This window comes from Canis aureus, chromosome 18 (genome assembly GCF_053574225.1).
Source record: "Canis aureus isolate CA01 chromosome 18, VMU_Caureus_v.1.0, whole genome shotgun sequence".
Lineage (NCBI taxonomy): Eukaryota > Metazoa > Chordata > Mammalia > Carnivora > Canidae > Canis > Canis aureus.
In genome coordinates, this window is record NC_135628.1 from 9,701,877 (window position 1) to 9,725,414 (window position 23,538).

Here is a 23,538-nt window from a genome sequence, read left to right on the forward strand (position 1 = left end):
TCTCTCTCTCTCTCTCTCTGTGTGTCTCTCATGAATAAATAAATAAAATATTAAAGAAAAAAGAAAACCCAGAAACAAACCTACCATTATATGGTCAATTAGTCTTCAACAAAGGAGGCAAGAATATGAATGGGAAAAAGTCCCCTCAGCAAAAAGTGTTGGGAAAATTGGACAGCTACATGCAAAAGAATGAAACTGGACCAATTTCTTATACCATACACACAGATAAACTCAAAATTGACTAAAGACCTAAATGTGATACCTGAAATAAAAATCCTAGAATAGAGCACAGGCAGTAATTTTTCTGACATTGGCTCCAGCAACGTTTCTCTAGATATATCTCCTTAGACAATGAAGCAAAAGCAAAAATAAAATATTGGGAGTACATCAAAATAAAAAGTTTCTGCACAGCAAAGGAAACAATCAAAACTAAGAGACAGCCTACTGAATGGGAGAAGATATTTGCAAAGGACATATCATAGTCAGTATCCAAAATATATGAAGAACTTACACAACACCAAAAAACCCCACAATCCATTAAAAAATGCCTCAGAAGACATGAGCAGACATTTCTCTAAAGAAGGCGTACAGATGGTCAATAGGCACGTGGAAACATACTCAACATCATTCATCAGGGAAATGCAAAACAGAACCTCAATGAGATATTACTTCACACCTGTTGGAATGGCTTAAATCAAAAGCACAAGAGACAATGTGAGTGTTAGTGAGTGAGGATGTGGAGAAAAAGGAGCCCTTATGCATTGTTGATGGGTATGCACACTGATGCAGCCACTCTGGAAGACAGTATGAAGGTTCCTCAAATAGTTTAAAAATGGAAGTATCATGTAATACAGCAATTGTGCTACTGAGTATTTACCCAAAGAAAATGAAAACATTAATTCAAAAAGATATAGGCCCCTCAGTTTATTACAGCATTATTTACAACAGCTAAATTATGGAAGCAGAACAAGTGTCCATCAATAAATGAATGGGTAAAGAAGAAGTGTTAAATATATATGCACACACAAACACACACACACAAGGAATATTACTCAGCCTTAAAAAGAATGAAATCTTTCCATTTTGCAATGACATAGATGGAGCTAGAGAGTATTATGCTAAGCGAAATAGAGAAACACAAATGCCATATCAATTCATTTATACATGGAATTTAAGAAATAAATGAATAAAGGAAAAAAAGAGACAAACCAGAAAACAGACTCCTAACTATACAGAACAAACTGTTGGTTACCATAGAGGAGGTGGATGGGGGGGATAAGTGAAATAGGTGAAGGGGATTAAAAGTACACTCATCCCGAAGAGCTCTGAGTAATGTATAGAATTGTTGAATCACTATATTGTAACCTTAAACTAATATGATTGTTAACTGTACTGTAATTAAAATTTGAACAATGAGAAAGAAAAATAAGAGGGATGGTTAGTTTAAAAAGAGGCCTCTGGGACCCAGCTAACTATGAACAGAAACATTTTTTTTTAAAGATTTCATTTATTTATTTGAGAGAGATAGCATGCTCAAGAGAGAGTATTGGGGGAGAAGCAGACTCCCCACTGAACAGGAAGCCAGACTAGGGGCTCAGTCTCAGGACCTTAAGATCATGACCTGAGCCAAAGGCAGATGCTTAGATTGCGATCTGAGCTAGGGGGATGCTTAGACACTGAAGAATTTGTTAAAGAAGAAAACATACTTCATAAATATTTGTAATAAGAGGGTGCAAAAATCAGATAGTTTTACTTTTAAAAAATTAGTTCTTACTCTAAGACATTATTATTCTGCAATAATAATAATAATAGTTGGAAAATATTGAAAGATCACTGTATTTCAGGACACCATTCACTGTGAATATAATAGTTTATTTAAAATCCCCCACAACTCTATAGTGAAGGTACTATTACCCATTTTACGGATGAAGAAACAGGAGCAAAGAGATTAATTTGTTGAAGATTACACAGATTTAAGCCCAGGTTTTTGACTTCAAAATTTGCATTTCTGAACCACTATAGATTCTTCTTATCCTTTTCTGTACAATTTTCCTTTCTCCCTCCCCACCTACTCTCCCTTCTTTCTCTATTTTGAATTATACCTTTTGAAAAAATATATTACCACCTAATTTATATTGCCAAACATATCCAAATATTCTTTTTTAAAAAAAGATTTTATTTATTCATGAGACACAGAGAGAGAAGCAGGCTCCCTGCGGGGAGCCCGATGTGGGACTTGATCCCAGGACCCCAGGATCATGGCGGATGCTCAACCACTGAGCCACCCAGGTGCCCCATATCCAAATATTCTTAAATATTTTTCTGCAGTAAGATTTTCAATGGCTTTTAATATCCCTGTACCATATTGTTTAACCAAATATGACATTTCCAGGTCTAAGGATAGGACCACTTTATAGACTAGATTTATTTTGGCAAATTCCTTGTAGATAGTTTGTAATCACTTATTTGTACAAGTAATATATGAGAGTACCTATAAAATTGTGATATGTCATTCTATGGTGCATAGGAAATATATTGAAAGGTTAGAAGAATGAGAAATTAGCAACTCACTGTACTTCCAAGTTAACTAATATGGTAGAAGTCCATTTAAAAATTGTATTAATATAGCTCTCAGGACCTGGTATTATTTATTTATTTATTTATTTATTTATTTATTTATTTATTTATTTATTTATTTATTTATTTTTAAAGATTTATTTATTTATGATAGAGAGAGAGAAGGCAGAGACACAGGAGGAGGGAGAAGCAGACTCCATGCCCGGAGCCCAATGAGGGATTCAATTCCGGGACTCCAGGATCACGCCCTGGGTCAAAGGCAGGCGCCAAACCACTGAGCTACCCAGGGATCCCCAGGACCTGCTTTTTAAAGAAAAAAGAAGAAAGTTAATGTCTACAGAAATACAAGTTATTTTTATGTGAATGAAATTTCATACAGAAATATCAAAAGGAAGAAGAAAATATTCACTCTAATTTTAAGCAGGGAATGCTTGAAGAACTGTACATCTGTAAAATAGAGGGTGAGATTAAAGCAAAGTTATTTTTTTAAAAGGCTCTCAGATCTTGGAATAAAATGTGGTCAGGTCCATATCTGGATTTGCAAAAACGAAGAATCCTATTGCCTAGCACAGTGCCTATCAGAGTTGGAATTCAGTAGTTTTTCAGGGATGAAGGAATGAATGAATATGTGAAAGGAAGCATGAATGAATTTTTATAGCTTCACATCTATAGTGAAGGCATCCTTTTTCTCCCTATTGTAGTTTAAGTTGGACATGTGAAGAATATATTTCTTACCCAGCTCCTGTGGGGCCTGTCCAAAGTCTACAGATGTGAGTAGAAAGAGGCTTCCAGGACTGTTTGGTTTAGAGCAGGGCTCTCAAATGACTTGGTAAGGAGGGGTCTCAGTGGGAACTTCATGATATTGCCAGGATGCTCCTGTGGGAGAGCCTCTGGAAGCTGGAGCAGGCATGAAGAACCCACTATTCTGTACTTATTAATAAAGTGTCAGATATAACTAGGGCTTATAAGTATATATTTCCTGCAATGACTTATGATTTGAATTTCTTCTTTTAGCATTCAAGCGTTATGTATGTGTGACTCTAGGTTTTAATACCCTTGCCAGGTTAAGGGCCCTACGGACAAAAGTTTGAGTAATTTTTGAATTAGATGGTTGGCTCTTGAAGGGGGTCAAGTAGTAAGGGGAAGGGATAATAAGCATCCTTTGTCTGAAAGGAATGGTCCGTTTCTAACTTAAACCTTCACAGAGACTAGGGCACAGTTATTACCCATTTTATTTTGTACATCTAGTGAGACAAATCCAAGAACTCTAGAAGCCTCAGTAGCAAGAGAAGGAAGATGATATTTTAGACCATTTTATCCACATTCTTTCAAAAGTGTGGCTCCTCATAGTAAAAATAATTCTATAATCAGAATATACATTTATTTTAACTGTATTTCATGCTTCTTGGCCAGTGCTGCAGTTAAAAAAAAGCCATTATCATTTCTCTAAAATAATGGTTCTTCAAAAGAAATCTGAGGGCTACTGCTCATTCCTCATGGTTGCAACTGGGGACCATCTCAATGAAAAGCACAATATTTAATATTCCAACATTTTAGATTGTATATAGCCAGGGTGGGTAGTGCTCTTTCTAGACATGAAGGAGTTGAAAGCTTTGCACCCAGAGAAGTGAGGTTAAAACCAGGCTTTGTTGGTAGATGATAGTGAATTATAGGTTGTGAACTTGTTTTTTTTTTTTTTTTTTAATTAAAAAACGAATGTGCAAAACATGAATGAGAAATTTACAGAAAAAAATCAAAGTCAGAATAATATCATTTACTGATTGATGGCTGTGGCTAAATTTTACAAGGTAAGAAGTCCATCATGTCTCTGTTCAGTTCTCTAGGGGAGTTTTATTTTTCTAAACCAAGACATAAATTCCTCTAAAACTGTCATATGGTTTGAACTTAGACACAAGCTGAGAATTTAGGATACCTTGACAATAATATTTGTTTGTAGGAGGAATAAAAAATCCTTCAGCAAAGTCTTTGATCAGAGATAGCATTAAAGCCCAACTGCTGTGTTGTACTTGTTCCAAAAGCAGGTTTGAAATCTGCTATTTCTAGCTTTAGCATAATTTATTAACATCTGCTGAAATCTGCTGACTTATGTTGCCTTTCTTAGAGTGAATGATATAATATTTAGGTCAGAGGAAATCATACCATAGCCTTTTTAAATATTACAAATTCCCCCCCCCTCAAGAAAAAGGAAAGAAAAGGAAACCAGAATACCATCAATCAGAGATAATGACTGTTGGATTTTTAATGAATATATATATGTATATATATGTGTGTATGTTTAAAAATGGTAACTTCAAACAATGGGTGTAATGTTTTTATAGAAAAAATATTTTTAAAGATTTTATTTATTCATGTGAGACACACACACACACACAGAGGCAGAGACATAGACAGAGGGAGAGAAGCAGGCTCCATGCAGGGCCCCCGAAGTGGAACTCGATTCCGGGACCCCAAGCCAAAGGCAGACGCTCAGCTGCTGAGCCACCCAGGTGTCCCTATAGAAAATATTTTTAACTAAATAGTTGTGCACATTAAATTTTGGGAAGATTAATTCCTAAAATCAGAACAATTGGAACTCTAACAATTGTTAGAGTTCTAACAATTGTTCTAACAATTGGAACCCTAACAATTGGTTAGGGTTCCGACTCTTGATTTCATCTCAGGTCATGATGTCAGGGCTCTGAGATCGAGCTCTGCATCAGGCTGCATGCTGGGCATGGAGCCTGCTTAAGATTTTCTCTCCCTCTGCTCTCCCTCTCATCTTTCTCTCTCTTTCTCTACTTTTCTAAAAAAAAAAAGAAATGAAGAAAGAATCTAAGCATTTAGAAAGAAGAGGTAGAATTTTCAGTCTTAAGACTTCCAGTTTATTATTTAAAAGGGAAAACATTCAGGGCAATATGTAAATGCTTATTCTTACCTTGAATCCTTCAGAAATAATACTGTAGTTGATTTTGTTTCCTTAGTTTATTGACTATTTACTCTGTATCATGCACTGTGTTAACACTTTGTGGACCCTCTTTATTTCTCATGACAACCCTCTAACAGGTGGTATGCAATCCCCATTTTGTAGTTGTGGAAATGAGGATTTGAGAACCTTTCTAAACATGATTTGGTTAAGGTAATCTGGCTAGTAAGGAAATGGTACCAAGATGTGACCACAGTTCTGTCTTTGGACAGAGGGCTATCCAAAAGACTCCTGTAAGTTGTTGATTTTTTTAAAAAAATTAAATTAAATTAATTATCATGTAGTGTATTATTAGTTCATTGATTCATCACTCTTATATAATGCCCAGTGCTCATTTCATCATGTGCCCTCCTTAATGTCCATCATCCAGTTACCCCATCCCCCACTCCCCTCCCCTCCAGCACCCTCAGTTTGTTTCATATGATTGAGAGTTTCTTATGATTTGTCTCCCTCTCTGGTTTTGTCTTGTTTTATTGTTTTCTCCCTTCCCCTGTGATCCTCTGTTTTGCTCCTTAAATTCCACATGTGAAGTAGATCATATGATAATTGTCTTTCTCTCATGGACTTATTTTGCTTAGCATGATACCCTCTAGTTCCATCCAGGTCATTGCAAATGGTGAGATTTTGCTTTTTGATGGCTGAGTAGTATTCCAATATATCTATATACCACATCTTCTTTATTCATTCATCTGTTGATGGACATCTGGGCTATTGTTTGGCTATTGTGGACATTGCCGCTATAAACATTGGGGTGCAGGTGCCCCTTTAGATCACTACATTTGTATCTTTGGGGTAGACACCTGTAGTGCAATTGCTGGGTCCTAGGGTAGCTCTATTTTCAACTTTATGAGGAACCTTCATACTGTTTTCCAGAGTGGCTGCACCAGCTTGTATTCCCACTAACAGTGTACAAAGGTTCCCCTATTTCTATGCATCCCTGCCAACATTTAATTGTTTTTGTTGTTTCCTGACATGTTAATTTTAGCAATTCTTACTGGTGTGAGGTAGTATCTTACTGTGGTTTTGATTTGTATTTCCACAATGTCAAGTGATGTTGAGCATTTTTTTCATGTGTCTGTTGGCCATTTATATGTCTCCTTTGGATAAATATCTGTTCATGTCATCTGCCCATTTCTTGATTGGATTATTTGTTCTTTGTAGATCTTGGATACTAGCCCTTTATCTGATAAGACATTTGCAAATATCTTCTCCCATTCTGTCCATTCTCTTTTGTTTGTCACCTATTTCTTTTGCTGTGCAAAGACTTTTTATCTGGATGAAGTGTCCCGATAGTTCATTTTTTGCCTTTGTGTTCTTTGCCTTTGGAGACGTGTCTAGCAATAAGTTGCTGTGGCTGAGGTCACAGAAGTTGCTGCTTGTGTTCTTCTCTGGGATTTTGATGGATTCCTGTCTCACATTTAGGTCTTTCATCCATTTTGAGTCTTTTTTTGTGTATGGTGTAAGAAAATGGTCCAGTTTCATTCTTCTGCATGTGACTGTCCAGTTTTCTCAACAGCGTTTGTTGAAGAGATTGTCTTTTTAACACTGGAAAGTCCTTCCTGCTTTGTTGAAGATGAGGTGAGGGTCCATTTTTGGGTTCTGTATTCTGTTCCATTGATCTGTATGTCTCTTTTTGTGTAATACCATACAGTCTTGATGATTACAGCTTTGTAATATAGCCTAATGTCTGGAATTGTGATGTCACCAGCTTTGGTTTCTTTTTCAACATTCTTCTGGCTATTTGGGGTCTTTTCTGGTTCCATACAAATTTTAGGATTATTTGTTCCAGCTCTGTGAAAAATTTTGATGGCATTTTTAAAAAAAATTTTTATTTATTTATGATAGTCACACACAGACACAGACACACACACACACACACACACAGAGAGAGAGAGAGAGAGAGAGAGAGAGAGAGAGAGGCAGAGACACAGGCAGAGGGAGAAGCAGGCTCCATGCTCCCAGCCCAACGTGGGATTCGATCCCAGGTCTTCAGGATCGCGCCCCGGGCCAAAGGCAGGCGCTAAACCGCTGTGCCACCCAGGGATCCCTGTTGATGGCATTTTGATAGGGATTGCATTGAATGTATAGATTGACCTAGGTAGCATAGCTCTTTTAACAATATTTGTTCTTCCAATCCATGAGCATAGAACTTTTTTCCCATTTCTTTGTGTCTTCCTCAATTTCTTTCATAAGTGTTCTACAGTTTTCCGAGTACAGATCTTTTGCCTCTTTGGTTAGGTTTATTCTTAGGTGTCTTATGGTTTTGGGTGCAATTGAAAATGGGATCGACTCCTTAATTTCTTTCTTCTGTTTCATTGTTAGTATATAGAAATGGCAACTGATTTTTTGTTTATTGATTTTATGTCCTGCCACTTTGCTGAATTCCTATATGAGTTCTAACAATTTTGGAGTGGAGTCTTTTGGGTTTTCCACATAGAGTGTCATATCATCTGTGAGGAGTGAGAGTTTGACGACTTCTTTGCTGATTCAGATGGCTTTTATTTCTTTTTTGTTGTCTGATTGCTGAGGCTAGGACTTCTAGTAATATGTTGAACAACAGTGGTGAGAGTGGACATCCCTGCCATGTTTCTGACCTTAGGGGAAAAGCTCTCAGTTTTTCTCCATTGGTAATGATATTTGCTGTGGGCTTTTATGATTTTGAGATATGTTCCCTCTATTTCTACACTGTGAAGGTTTTTTTTTTTTTTCACTGTGAAGGATTTTAATCAAGAAAGGATGCTGTACTTTGTCAGATGCTTTTTCTGCATCTTTTGTAAGGATCATATGGTTCTTGTCCTTTCTTTTATTAATGCAGTGTATCATACCAATTGATTTGCGGATGTTGTGGATGCCGAACCACTCTTGAAGCCCAGGAATAAATCCCACTTTGCCCTAGTGAATAATCCTCTTAATGTAGTGTTGGAGCTGATTGGCCAGTATCTTGGTGAGAATTTTGCATCCATACTCATCAGGGATATTGGTCTGTAATTCTGCTTGGTGAGGACTTTGGTTTTGGGTAAATTGTTGATTTTTAATCTTAATCCTTCATGGTAGAAGCCTGTGAAGAGATTGAGTGTTGAGGATGTAAATCACTGAAGAAAAGGAAGACAGAACAGCTGTGGGATTTGTTTTGTTCTTTCTTGATAATCCTATCAGTGGTTTTCCCTTTACTACTGGAAATCTCCTAAACTACTAGGAGGAACATCTAACACAGTCACACATTTTAAATAGAGGTGGAAACTCCTAAATTAAATATTCTCAGGTTTCTTACTTCCAAAAAGTTTATTATCTTAAGTTGGTTATAATTTTGATGTAGTCTCGGTGAATATAGGATTTAAGGTATTAACAACATGACAAGAAAATACAGACTCTTCATTCCGGAAGTTTATGACTTTTAATTTAGATTTCATGTGTATAACTTCTTTGATTCGAAAAGATTACTTGCTCTGTCTGAAGCATAAACTGCCATTCCCACAAGGGAAAATGAGATGTAAAATTTCTAAGTAATAACATGACTTACTAATTTTTCTGAGATAGCATTATTCGAATGAGATTTTCTTCATTTTCATATAAAATTTTCATTTTGAAGTTCATTATTTTTTCTTCTCAAAAGTTGTTTTAGAAAACTCAGGAACTAAAGTGCTTTTTTTTCTTTTTAATAAATTTTTAAATTGGAGTACAAAGAACTATGGTTGTTACAGTACTGTAGAACAGTTTTGTAATTTAAGAAAATTTTTCTTTATAAGTGTAATTCATATTCATAAATGAACAGTAAAGAAAAAATTTTATTCTGTTGTGAAAATTTTATTCTGTTTTATTCTATTTCACATTATGAATAATACAAGAGTATTATTTCATTATGCATAATATAAAGCACTGTTCAACTTTATTTCTAGTGTTTAAATTGCCTAACTTGATGCAACACAATAGATTTCTTACTAGACTTAGGTAGAATATGTTTTCACTGAAAGAAATATATAAGTTGTTTAGATAATGTACATTGCCTAGGAACCATCTTATTTAAATATACTTTTAAAAACCTTTAATCTTTTAAAGTACAGAAATACTATTTTCCAGCCTTTCATCTGGGCATACAAACATGGGTAAGACATGATTTCTGCAACTGAAAAGCTTACAATTGAGTGAAAGAATCATATGTGTAGGCAGGTACCAATAACAAGGTTTTAGAAAGTATCATTGAAGTTAACCTAAATAGCTAAGGGAGCACTGATGGGGGAATGATTAAATGTAACCTTGTAGAGGAGAGGAAAGGTAAAAGAAAACTATTGTTTCCTTTATAAAATCAAACAAGGGCTTCTAAGTGTTGACTGATGATTCTAATATTTTACTGTTTGAAATTAGATATGCTTCCTTCTGGGATTTTTTTTTTTCCCTACACAGATCTTTTGTTTACAACTCATTACCTTTTAGTTCTAACAATTGGAGTTAGAAAAGCTGGTTGATGAGTGGTCTCTAAGGGAAAGGTAAATAAATCCAAGTGTCAAGATTTGAGTCTATGGGGATTCTTCTGTTCTCGACCTTGGAGCACCAGGGTGTAATTTCCTAATTTCTACAAGGAAACTGCAGGTGTTTGTTTGTTTAAGGCTTCATGCAGAAGTCACCATCCAAACTGTGCTTTGAGAGGTAAGTAGAATTTTCCAAGTAGGGGAAACGTGTTCAGGGCAGAGGAGATAGTCAAATGATGAGAGACTAAAAGGGAGAGTTAGAAACTGAGGCTGACTCAAAAGTATTTTAGTTTGGGGAGCAGAGTGAATAGTGATACTGTTAACTAAGGAAGGGAATACAGAAATACAATTGGGAGCTGGTGTGGAACATTATCTCTGTTCTGGGCATGTTAATTTGGGAAATTTTTGGGAATTTCAGTCATTGATATTTTTGATTCTTTCCATTGAAAATTATTAATCATCCTATGTGCTTAGGGGTCAAGAACACAGACATAAGAAACAACATATTCTCAAAATGCTTACAGGCTCTTGGAAAGAAAGACAAGGCAATAATAACAGTGCACATTTAAATACGATGTGATAGAAATGATCACAGGTTGGTGATGAGGAACTTGTGAGTTTTGATAACCTAGTGGACACTGAAGTTGGGAATGGGGAGAAGGAGAGATGTAGGTTAGGAAAGAATTCTTGTGAAATTGCCTCATGAGACTCAAATGTTTTGATGTAGGAGTTAACCAGATGGCAGAAGGTAGAAAGAGGGGGAAGCATTTCAGACAGAAATATTTGCTTATATGATGCCTTGAAAGTGTCAGTGAATGTAACCCGTAGGAACTATGTGAGTGGGGGGCACCTGGGTGGCTCAGTGGTTGAGTGTCTGCCTTTGGCTCAGGTCGTGATCTTGGGATCCTGGGGTTGAGTCCCATATCAGGCTCCCTGCAGGGAGACTAGTTCTCCCTCTGCTTATGTCTCTGTCTCTCTCTATGTCTCTCATGAATAAATAAATAAAATCTTTTTTTTTAAAAAAGCAACTGTGTGAGTGGGGATTGATGGAAGGCAGTTGTTTTGGTAGTGTTAGGAAGTTAGTGAAGGATTTAAGGTAGGAGAATGACTTGAGATGAGATGGCAGAGAAGAATCTCAGAGAAGTAGTTGGTGTTAAAGTATAAATCTAAGCATGGGCTAACATAAGGGATAAAAAGTGCTTCCTACTTACTTGTGGAGACAGGTAAGCAAAAATTACATTACAGAATGTACATGCTGTAGTGTGAAGTGCTATGGATTGAGGAGGAAGTGATTTTGGGACCGGGCATTTAGGAGTCATTGGTATATGGGTGGTAGTTGCAACTAAGAATGTTAATGAGATTTTTTTCAGGGAAAGAATTTAATAACATGAATGAATGAACTATAGGTAGAATTCTGGAAAAATGCAACCTTCATAGGATAATGGTTGAAGAAGAATCATCTAAATCTATGGTTTTAGCACTGTGGATTGCAACTTATTAGCAGGTTACAAAATAAAGACAGTGGATATGAATGTAATGTGGTGGTTATAGACAGAATTTTAAAAACAGGTTAGGGGAGAACAAATGTCAGTATATGTAGTAAAGGTAATTATTGTGAAATTTTGTTCAGAATTGTGCATTTGTGCATGTGTGTAAAGTGCATTTCTCATTATGTGCAGTGGTCACAAACTCTTGAAAAACTCCAATAAAAGACACTAAGTAAGGAAGAGCAATCAGAAATGACTTAATCACTTTTGTTCTTCACTAATCGGATGGCAAGGAAAAGAAAAAGTCAGTGAAGGTGCAATGGGAAGGAGATTCTCTCTTTGATGATTCAGATGGTTTCCCCATAGGCCACGTTTAATTATATCAGTTGTATAGGAAGAAAAATAAAAAGAAATAAGGGAAAAGGACTCACAAGATACTAAACTCAAAGACTGAGAGGGAGGTAGAGAATGTGAATTAGAGAACAAACCCCCAACGGAAGCTGAATGTTTAATCTAACCCTACTGTGTGATGGCAAAAGCTCCGTTCATAGCACGTGGCCCAACAAAGCCCCTTGGATTCATCCAATTATATCAACTATGTTCTTTATTATGGAGCTAGAGGAGGAACCTGAGAGAGGACACGAAACTATAATTAAAATCATGATGTAGTATTACTAATAATATAGATTACTGAGAACTTGATTATGGCTCAAGAACTGTTCTATGTACTTAAAGTGAATAATCCACCAAGTAAGTGAATATTTGTAAGGCCCTTAGTGCCATGCACATGGTAAGCACTCAGTATATCTGGTTATTATTCATAGAACAGTGTACATGGCAAGCATTGGATCAGTATTGGCTATTATTGCGTATTATTACTAATTAGCTATGTTACTAATTATCACCACAATTACCAGTAAGGAAATTGAAATGTAATAAATGTGAGTAACTTGCCGAAAATCGTATATCTAGAAAGAAATGGAATCATTCGTTTCTGAGTTGGAGGTGAAAGACTGATTAGTGTAGATACATGATGAGTTATATAATTGGTGCTTGAAGTACATTAATGGGAGAGGGAAGAGAAAAGATGGGCCATAAGTGAAAGGCATTGTGAGGGGGAAAAAAAAAAACCTCCTTAGCTTGGTGACTGGTTAGATATGAAGTAAAAAGATGATTAAGATTTTAAGCTGGTTGACTGGGAAAGTGGTAAATAAGATGTAAGAAAATAAGGAAGAAAACCTTCTTTTTGGTAAGAAATAATGACAAATTCCATATGATTGTGTTGAATTTTATGTAAGACAGTCAAGGAAAATGAGTAGCCAGGGATTCAAAACTAAAGATATAGATACTTTGGCATTATCGTCATGTAAATGAGTTGATAGAAACTATGAGTGTGGGATCTTCAAAAATGACCCATATATTTTGGCCATGACAAAACCAGGGGAGTTAAAAAATAAGATCATGGATAATTGCCCCCACACAAAAATTTCTACAGTGTTGCCCACATCTGCTTTGCAGAAATCTACAAATAATTTCAGGAATCTTTGAAAAAGAGTATATTACTACTGCTTCTGGGATTGGCTCTTGTCTGGCATCCACTGTTTTCCTGGCTCCTGCCCTGGCTGCTGGGGCTGTGTCTCCTCTTGCTGCCACTGTCGATGAAGGCAGGAGAGGCTCAGCTGTGGTTTGGCACCTTCCCACTAGCACAGAGAGTGCCGTTTCCCCTCATGCCATTCTCAGAGACCCTGGAGAGTCAATGATGAGAAAGCTCTCCTAGTTTTTCTTATTCTTTTCTTATTTTCTCTATTCCCACCTCAGGTTTCAGACTTCTTATTCACCGGGTTTTTCAGCACCCCTATCCAAGTGACAGGTGTGTTGGCTTCATGGTTCCTCCATCAAATTTTTATGCCTAGATGGCTCCTGACTTTCAGATGAATTCTCACACAAAACGCGTCTCAATTTTTGCTCCATCAATCCTCAGGCACGTTGAGACTCATCTGAATGCTAGCGTGAATGTCCCTTATTAGGTTTCAACTGGGACCAGGACCCTCACTCCTTGCTCTCTCTAGAAAAGAGAGATTGAAGTGGAAATGCCCACATCTTCCATGATTATCCCATCTCTTGTTTCTTCCACTCCCTTCTCTTCTTCCTAGGGCTGTTTTCCTGGCTGATTGAAGATTATTTCTTTTTCCCAAACGGAACAGTGATGTGCACTACTGTGAAATTAGATCCCAAGTGACTATTCCTTTGGGAGGTTTGATTCACTTCCTCCTCTTTTTTTTTTTTTTTTTTTAAATAATCCTTCTTAAAGCTTTTCATACCTCTTTACTGGAGCTTAGTAAAGATTTGAATATCTAGCACATTTTCCTTTCAAATAAGTATTGGTAATGTATTTCTCCCCCCAGTTCACCTGTGAAGAATACCGATGAGTCTTTTTGAAAACTCATCATTGGCAGTTACTTTAGAACAGCAATTTATTGAAAGCTACTATATTAGAAATGTTTTATTGCACTGCACTAGAGCTATGAAGTGCAAGGAACCATGAAGATTGAAAAATACAAATGATAGATGTGTCTCTTTCTCCTTATTTTTTAGCCTTCTTTGAATCCTGGGGGGAGCCAGTCATCTGATGTGGTGCTTTTGAACCACTGGAAAGTGAGGAATTTTGAAGTACAACGTGGTGACATTGTGTCATTGGTGTAAGTAAATCAGAAACATATAATATTTGCATATAGAATTATTTATAATTGAGTTACCTCGTAATTTGCTGTTAATATCATTGCCAATTATTACATTAATAGGTACATTTTAAATGTAATATATTTTTAAAAATCACTTTTGAAACCTAACATTGCCATAAAAAAGGATTTTTCTTTTATGTCTAAAATATATCCAGTGATTGATATACTTGAATTTGGTAAAATGTCTTTAATGAAATGTTGATTAGATATTATATTGATGATCATAAAGTACATGTAATCGGTATCAATTTGGATTATTTTGGGAATTTTGCATCTTGGAAGCAACCTTTATGTTACTTTCATTTTTATTACTTTGTGTAGGTACACAATATTTCTAAAAGGTGATAATTGTGACACGAAATTCACTGATATTTCTGTGTATGTCTCAGTGATTGAACTGAAATAAGGCAGTTTGGAAGATTAGTAGACTGGAGGCTTTTGTCTGGGACCAAAAGGTGGCACTGTTTCTCTGTTAAAGCATTTTGACTGGTCCAGAGCAAAAATTTCATTCCAGTCTTAATGTAGAAAAAGAATGTCAAAGTGTGCATAACTAATGCAATGATATAATACATAGTCAGTCCCAGCACATGCTTGAATGGGTTAGATTTGAGATTTGTTTGTTTTAAAAGTAAATTCACACTGAGAAGACTAACAGAACTTGCCTGACTTCTTCTGGTTTCAGCTACTTATAAAAATGTTTTTATATGCTTCCTTGTTATGGCAGTTAGTGTGTCGGGGTAGCAATTAATATAGCAGTTACTGTCATTTTTTTTTTTTTGTCATTTGTTTTAATGATAGTAAATTCCTGGTGTTTGGTGAAGACTTCCAGTTTATATTTCTGGTTCTTTAATTGGAATGATTGCTTTTTTGTTGGATGAGAATTTATAATTGTTCGGTAAATGTAAAACATGATCTACTTGTTCAAACTTATCTTTGGCTAGTACTTTGTGGAAATAGATGTTTCATAAATGTGTCTCTTTCAAGCCTGTTTTTCTAGGATTCATTTGAAAAAACTTATTATCTAAATCTGGTAGTAACTCATAAAATAAAAACATTTGAATAGAGTTTTGTATGGCAGACATCCAAGGATAGGGATTAAATGCTTCTCATGTTCTTGAGTGCTTTCTTTAATATTAACCTACTCTTTGGACTCTTATTTTGTCATTCAGAGTAGTTTTTTTTTTTTTTTTTTTGCAACCTCCTTAACAACCTTTTCCATGCTGGGTTAGCCTGTTGTGTGCTCATTATTCTTTTGCCTTTGGTTTGACAAGGTTACATTCTCACTTAGTCGGTGATGGAGAGGATACCCACCCAAGTGAAAGAGGTCACACTGTAGGCAGACAATTGTGCAGTTTTTTTTTTTTTTCCAAGAGAAACATGCTGACTATCTCGAAGCAGGTAAATTTGAATAGATAATTGGAAAAAGGAGACTCCTTGAAATTCAGGGTTGCATGGGTTTGTGAAAGTACACTAGCATATCATGGACTATGTGAAAAACAGAACACTATTCTCTTATGTAAATATTAAACTAATTGATACATATTATATAAATTAACTGAAAAATAGCATATCTGAATTGAAGGTGATATAATAAATTATAGCTACTTGGGTTCAGCTATATTTTTAATGAGTTAATTATGTGCTATATCTCTGTCATGTACAAATAACACAAATTTTCTTTTATAATTCTTGTTGCTAGAAGGAGCCATTTACATAAAAGAATGCTTAGTGATTGGTATTATATATTTTAAGAACAAATAATCATTAAGCAATGATTTTTTTTGAGAAAGAGACAAAAAGTCTTTTGCTAAATTCTTTTTTAGCATGATGTAATACTATATAAAAGACAGTATTTAAAGTATCTTTTTAATTTTATGAACAAAAGTACTTTTTAAATGTCCTTATATTTATATATATTTTATAGACTGCTTCATTTCAAAAGATTAATGTTGGTTTGATTAATGTTCATGAATATATATTTAATTCACATCAACACTGAATATTTGCTTTTCTTAGAAAATCTATCAGTCTGGTTTTAACTTAGATCATAATTATCATTAGTACATCAGAACATTTTCTGTATTTAAGAGATGCGTGACTCAAGAAATATGTGACTAAACTTGAATTTAAGGCTAAATAGAAAATGTTTGTAATTTTTTTTGTTTATAAATTGATATAACATATTTCATTGATACATACAATCTTTGGAAACAAGGTAGTATAACAGTTTATAGTAAAAAAATCCTGGGACAGTGTTGCATATATTCGGTGTTTGTAGTAATACAGCATTTTTATTATGTATTATATATACATTTCTGGAAAAGTTCAGTTTGCAAATTCATAAAGTAGTAGGGCTTGTGCAACTTTGTAACTAGAGCACTAGTGAAAACAAAAACAATTCAATAGAAGTGCTATCACAGTTTAAATGACATGAAATTTTTTATAAATAAGCACTGCAATAAATGTAGGATTTATTTAAGACAAAAAAGCTGAAGGTAACCTGATGGAAGGGCAGATGGACATTTTCATTAGAAGTTACAAATAGTGAAAAGATTGCAAGCTTTGTATAAAATGTACGGATACTGGAGGTATATTCTCTGCTCATTGTTCAGTGTTACCTAATTACTTATTTATTTAAAACAAAGATCAGAGTTAACCTTGCAATAAGCACTTCTAAGAAGATTGAATATGTAATACAGATTCCTTTCTGGCTTATTGCTGTTAGTGTACTTAGCCTTCAGTTGCTATTATTGATGAGACAGTGCATTAATGATCTGGGAAAAAATTCCTTATGAACTAATGCAACGTCTGCTTTATACTGTAACTCTTTCTCCATGGTGCCTATGAGCTAATTTATGTTACAGAAACACATGCTGTAGCAGAACAGACTTTCTTTTCTGTTGCAGTGGGTTTTGCTCAGAGATTATTGACCAAGGCTGTTCCCTAAAGCATGAAGGGTCTGAGGAGCTACAGATTAGAATATGCTTCGTTTCATCTCTTCCTTATCTTTTCCTGTCACTTTCTTTCTATGAATAGTGGAGCTAATGTTTAAACATGTTATTCAGTAACGTTAAATCAAAAGTTATATTTATTTAGTAACATTACTAGTCACATAAAACATTTGCTGTCATCAAGTGCTTAGTATTATTGAGTGTATGTAGGTGACATCATACTCTCTTAGTGGATTTGCAACCTAATAGTGGTGATTAAGGTGGATTTTCTATACCTTGGAATTGACTCTTCATTAACCTGTGTGATGGCCTTACTGCAATAGGCTTAACATAAGTAGCATATTTACAGTGATGTTTCAATGAACAAATCCATTGGGACAGAGGTTCCTTCATAATAGTTTCAAATGATCACATTTAAAAGTGTTTTAACTTTTTATTTTGATATTAGATGTCAAGAAAGGTTGTAAGAGTAGTATGGAGAGTTCTCATATAATCTTTTTTTCCGCTTTACTGATGTACAATTGACAAATAAAATTGTAACATTTAAAATGTAAAATGAGATGGTTCATATATATATATATATATATCTGTATATATATAATGATAGGATTGACCTCATTGTGTTAATTAGCACATCTGTCACCTTTACCTTTTGTGTGTGTGTGTGTGTGTGTGAGAACATTTAAGTTCTACTTTCTAAGCAAATTTCAGTTGTACAATACAGTGTTATCAGCTGTAGTCCCCATGTTATCCATTTGATCCATAGAGTATGGATCTTACACCCCCCCCCACATTAATATTGTCCACTACCGTGGTACAATTACTGAGATGAGAAAGTTGACATTGATACAGTACTATTAAATAACTATGCATTTCACCAGTTTTCCCACTAATGTCCTTTTTCTACACCAAGATCCATTGTAGGATCCCATATTTCATTTTTATTTTTTAATGTCTCTCTAGTTGCCTCCAATCTGTAATAGTTCCTCATTTCTTCTTCATCTTTTTTGATCTTGACACCTTTAAAGGGTTCTGCCAGTTATTTTGTAGAAAAATACTTACCTTTAGAAATTCTGAGGTCAGTGTATGTTCCAGTGGAGAAGCATTGCTGTTGATGGCAGTTGCGGGGGAAGCTGTAGTGGTGGTAAGAGCTGGGGAGGTAGATGAGACAGGGCCAGAGAAGCAAATACTCTGGCGTAAGTCATTCTGGTTTCTTAGGACCACATACGTGGGTCATGACTGAGAGACGCCATGGCTTCCCGAAGTCTACACAAGCATGTTACTGCTGCTAAGAAGCAAGGAGGAAGAGCTGTGCAGGTGGGGGAAAGTCTAAAGTTTATAGTACAGATAGAAGAGAAGGAGCTAAGGCTGGGTCCTAGATGATACTATACTGAGCCCATGTGAGGTTTTAGATCTAGTAGAAGGTGAGGGTGGGGAAATTCTCTTTTAATGAGTGCCCTGTATATCAGGCATTGTGCTATGCATTTTATGTATGCTATTTTTACTTAATTCTCATAACAATATCTGGAGATAGTTAGTTTTAACCCAGTGAAGATGAGATTTAACAAGTAAATAGCAAGTGAATAGCAGAGCTAGAATGAGAATCCAGGCCTACTTGACTCTGAACCTGTCCTGTTGGACATAGCTGGTAAATATGGCTACTGAGCAGCTGAAGTAGTTATTATCACTTGTTAAAATGACAAAATTTTGGATATATTCATTAGATAAAATACTTTATTAGAATTAACTTAAACTTTTTTTTTAAAGATTTTATTTATTTATTCATGAGATATATAGAGAGAGGCAGAGACAGAGGCAGAGGGAGAAGCAGGCCCACCGCTGCAAGCCCAATGTTGGACTCGATCCCTGGACTGGGATCACGCCCTGAGCTGAAGGCAGATGCTCAACCACTGAGCCACCCAGGCGTTCCTTCTTTTTCTTTTTTTAATGTGGCTGGTAGAAGACTCAAAATTAAACATGTGACACACATTCTGTTTTTATTGGACGGAGACCGCAGTGTTTAAACCCTTTCCATCAACCACTGCTGCTTTCCTAGATTCAAAAGTCTGGGGTGGCAAAATACTAAGGTAGTTTCTATGAAGCAAAGGCAGTCTCCCCAAGATAGCTAAACACTTTGTATTGGTAAGAGTATTGTGGTGATAAGGTTCAAAAGAAAAAAAAATACATGCAGTCTATGAGAGAGAGGAAAAAAAATATTCACAACTGAATTTGTTTTAAGTAGACTCCATGCCAGATATGGGACTTGAACTCATGACCCTGAGATCAAGAGGCATATACTCAACCGAGTCAGCCAGGCATCCCACAATAGTTTTTAATATGTATTGACTGTTTATTATTTTCCAGGCACAGGGCTAAGAGTTCTATATTTATTTTTATTCAATCCTTATTTTAACTACCCCCCAAAAGTAGATAATGTTGTTATTCTTATTTTATAGACAAAACAATGAGGTATGGAGAGGTTAAGTAACTTGCTTAAGAATGTACAGCTAGTAAATGGAAAAGCAAAGTTTTGACGTGCCTCTCCTCAAATCCTGTGGTCTTAACCTTAAAACTGTAAAGCCTCTATATATAGTGGTGGTGCTCTGGTTGAGGACATTTACTCGTTCTCAGCAGAGAAGTCAAGCAGGCCCTAATATCTTGGCATCTATCATATCCCCATTTCTGTAATAAAATTTCTGATATAGTGGTTTATGAAATGTATCTCTTCATTAATAGCAGCAAGACATTATTATGAACATATAGTGTGCATACAATTTCTACAGCTGGTTTGTGACATGTAAACTAATTGCCATTTTTTGACAGATGGCCACCACAATGGTTGCATTTCTAGCAGTGAGTGTGAGCAAAGAGTTACGAAGATTTCAGCGAGGAAAATGGATGAAATAGAATAGAGCCTTTGGAAAAAAAATGAAATTTGCTAGTTTCTTTGTGTCTGGAGTGTTTGTAAATCTTTAAATATCCCTTAATCCCCTGAGGTAAATTAATTGGAATCTGTTAAAAAACCAAATTCAGGTTTTGAACAAATACTCAGAGCGGTGATAATACTGACTGATGACCTGTAATTGTATTAAAAGCCAGTTATCTCTTGAGCTAGAAGAATTGTGGATGCTTATCTGTTGAATCTGTATGCATTCCCAATTTTTTTTTTTGTTTATAACCAAAAATTTTTCTGAGTTTGTAGGTAATATTGTATATTTCAGGGACACAAAGTTAGAAAGACCATGACTTTCAAAGAAAAGTTCTATAAGCAGAATTTTTTCTTTTCTTTTTAAATTAATGGACTGTGAAAATGTTGTACAGTGAAATCCAGTTTGCAGTTTATTTTGATGAGAGATTTAGTTTTCAGCACTTTCAATTACCCGTTGTTGTTTGCAGTCATTACTAACTTTATTTACAAACAATTCCTTAAAAAATGAGACAGTGTAAGTATTTATTGCTATTATTTGATATAGATTAAACTGTTTTTGTAACTGCTCTTCATAGGCATGCAAAAAGTTGGTGCCTTTGAGGTAGCCCTTAATATCGATTTGCTTTCTTGAGTAGGATAAACTACCTCCACAATTGTTATACATTTAATTACGCAATAAAACATTTTCTTAGTTCTGGGCTAGGAAATGTTTCAGTGATCATATGTTTCACTTTTGAATTATCGAGATTTTATGGTAATGAGCAGAAGCTATGGATATCTTGTATAGCAAGATATATACCCATTTCCTAAATCTTATATCCTTCGAGAGATGACTAGAAATTGTCAAAGAATAAATTTATACAGGGGATATTCTATGAAATAGTAGGTACTTAGGTTTGTAACTGGTTTATTGTAAACAGTTAGTTATGTTGTAACTGTTTTATTTTCACTGTGGAAAAATCCAGTATCTGAGAACACTGTGACTTTTATTAAAAAAAAAAAAAAAGTTCAGGACAGAATTCATAAAGGTATACACATTTTATGTTATATGTACTGAGTCAGATTGAACTCTTAAGGAGAAGCATTTTGAAGGATCCTTGGGTGGCTTGGCGGTTTAGCACCTGCCTTCGGCCCAGGGCATGATCCTGGAGACCCCGAATTGAATCCCACGTGGTGCTCCCTGCATGGAGCCTGCTTCTCCCTCTGTCTACGTCTCTTCCTTTCTCTGTGTGTCTCTCATGAATAAATAAAGAAAATCTTAAAAAAAAAAACATTTTGAATATAAGCTTAAATAATTGTAACAGAGAAATAATAAGAATTTTGGGGAAGTAGACAATTTAAGTTTCAAACAGTAAATATAACTCAGAAAAATAAACTATTACATAGGTATGGCAACTTTTTAAAAATACTTCTGGAACCATTAAAATATAGGTACATATATAAAGATAGGCCACTAATATCAATCAGTATCTGATTTCCATCTTCATCTGTGATAGACTGGTTTATTTCAAACTAAGTCCCATACTGAGAAACATGGGAAAGCTGCATTTAAAAAAAAATTACATGCATTGTAGCTTTGTCAAAGGGCAAAGATCCCAGAGTGAAGAGAAACACATTGAGGTGCGCCCTGTATTCAGTGCTACTTTTTATCTTGGGTTACTTGTCACTTTGTAAGCACCACAGGCATGAAACTGAGAAGCCAAAGAGTGGCAGCTAAGATGGTAAGAGGCTGAGCAGAATTTTTGACAGTTTTACCCTGCTAGGAGGTCAAACTAGAATTCAAGGAGGAGGAGGCAGGACCCTGGTAAATACTCCATACTTTTAATTGGAATCCTTGAAGGGTATATCCTAGGAGTTAGGGAGAACTAGAAATAGACCATAACTTAAAATAATTGAGATGCAGTCTCTGATAAACTAAATCCTGATTTTAAGATGATCTGCCTTTTCATTAACTGTCTTTGCCAGAAGCAAGAGGCATCATGCAGAATCTTAAGTTTTTTGTATCCCACGCTTGGCATTCAATAAAAAATCACCATGCATGTCAGAAGGCAAGACCAAGATAAAAACAAAATAGAACAATAAATGATAGAAACAATCATAATGATCTAGTTGTTGGAATGATCAGATATGGGCTATAAAATAATTATAATGAATATTTTGAAAAATTGATGAAAAGATGGATAATTTCATCAGAAAACAGAATCTATAAAAAAAAATTAAAAGGAATTCTAGAAATGAAAACTAGTATTAACTGAGGACAAGAACTCAGTTGATGAGTTTGACAGCAAATTAGATATAGTCTTGGAGAAGATTCATGAACAGGGTGAAAGGACTTAGAAAATATCTAGACTGGAATACGGAGGGATAAAAGATTGTGACATACAATGAATAGTGCAAGAGGTATGCGTGTAGCACATAGTGAAAAGGGCTGGCATCTATCTAATTGGGGTAGCAGAAGAGGAAGAGAGAGTGGGGCAGAGAAAGTACTATCTGAATAAAGGCCAGACATTTTCCAGAACTTATGAAGGACATCAACATACAGAATCAAGAAGCACTACAAATCTGATCAGGATAAATACAATGAAAAAAGACATTTAAGGCACATGATAGACCTTTGAAAGCCAAAGAAAAAGAGAAAAATCTTGAGAAAAAAAAAAAGACATTGTCAAAGAAGCAAAAAATAGCTGATTTCTTAACCAATGGAAGGCAGGAGATAACTGAATGATGTCTGTAAGGTGCTAAAGGGAAAAAAAAAATTCCAGCCTAGCATTTTGTACCTTTTAGAACTATTCTTCAAAAATCAAAGAGAAATATACTCTTTTTCAGACAACCACCCCCTAGCATATTGTCCATTGTCCTATTGGATTTCACTTATAAAACATTCAAACTAGTAAGAATTTTAAGATGGCAGCTGGAGAGCATTAAGGCCCAAGTGTGTGGTCTGTCTGAGCCTCAGACTCCTGTGTGATTGCACTGGTCGCAACCTTAGGAAGCTGGCCCTGTGATTGGTATGGGGGTCAGCATTGGACATCAGTTGGGCTGATGTGAGCAATTACTGGAAACAGATGCATAAATATTAGAGGTGAGAAAAGGAATGTTTAGTTAAAGTGTGAACAATATGAATCTCTTAAAAAATAAGTCACATTTCTTTGGGGCATCTGGGTGACTCAGTTGGTTAGGTGTCAGACTTTTGATTTCAGTTCATATCCTGGTCTCAGGGTCATGAGATCAAGCCCTATCCTGGGCTCCACTTTCTGCAGGGAGTCTGCTTGGGATTCTTTCTTTCTTCCTCTCCCTCTGCCTCCTCTCCTATGTGGCCTCTGCCTCTCTTTCTCAAAATCAATCAATCAATCAATCTTAAAACAAAACACAAAACACCCCAAACCAGTCACATTTCCTTAAGT

At 35.5% G+C, this 23,538-nt stretch overlaps 1 protein-coding gene across 11 annotated transcripts in view; it reads left to right on the top strand.

Annotated features, from left to right (window-relative positions):
• The window catches only part of IMMP2L (inner mitochondrial membrane peptidase subunit 2), an 845,985-nt gene that overhangs the window by 53,860 nt on the left and 768,587 nt on the right, over positions 1-23,538 (top strand). For 9 of the 11 annotated variants that reach the window (XR_013356508.1, XM_077856156.1, XM_077856159.1 and 6 more), the window contains exon 4: positions 14,109-14,212. Coding sequence is in view for 10 of the 11 variants with exons in the window: in XM_077856156.1 (XP_077712282.1) it covers positions 14,109-14,212 (104 nt within the window). In the remaining variant the exon portion in view is untranslated. Of the gene's footprint in view, positions 1-14,108; positions 14,213-15,525; positions 15,686-20,028; positions 20,072-23,538 lie in introns of those variants that run through there. The other 2 variants (XM_077856158.1, XM_077856161.1) reach the window with 2 other exon arrangements.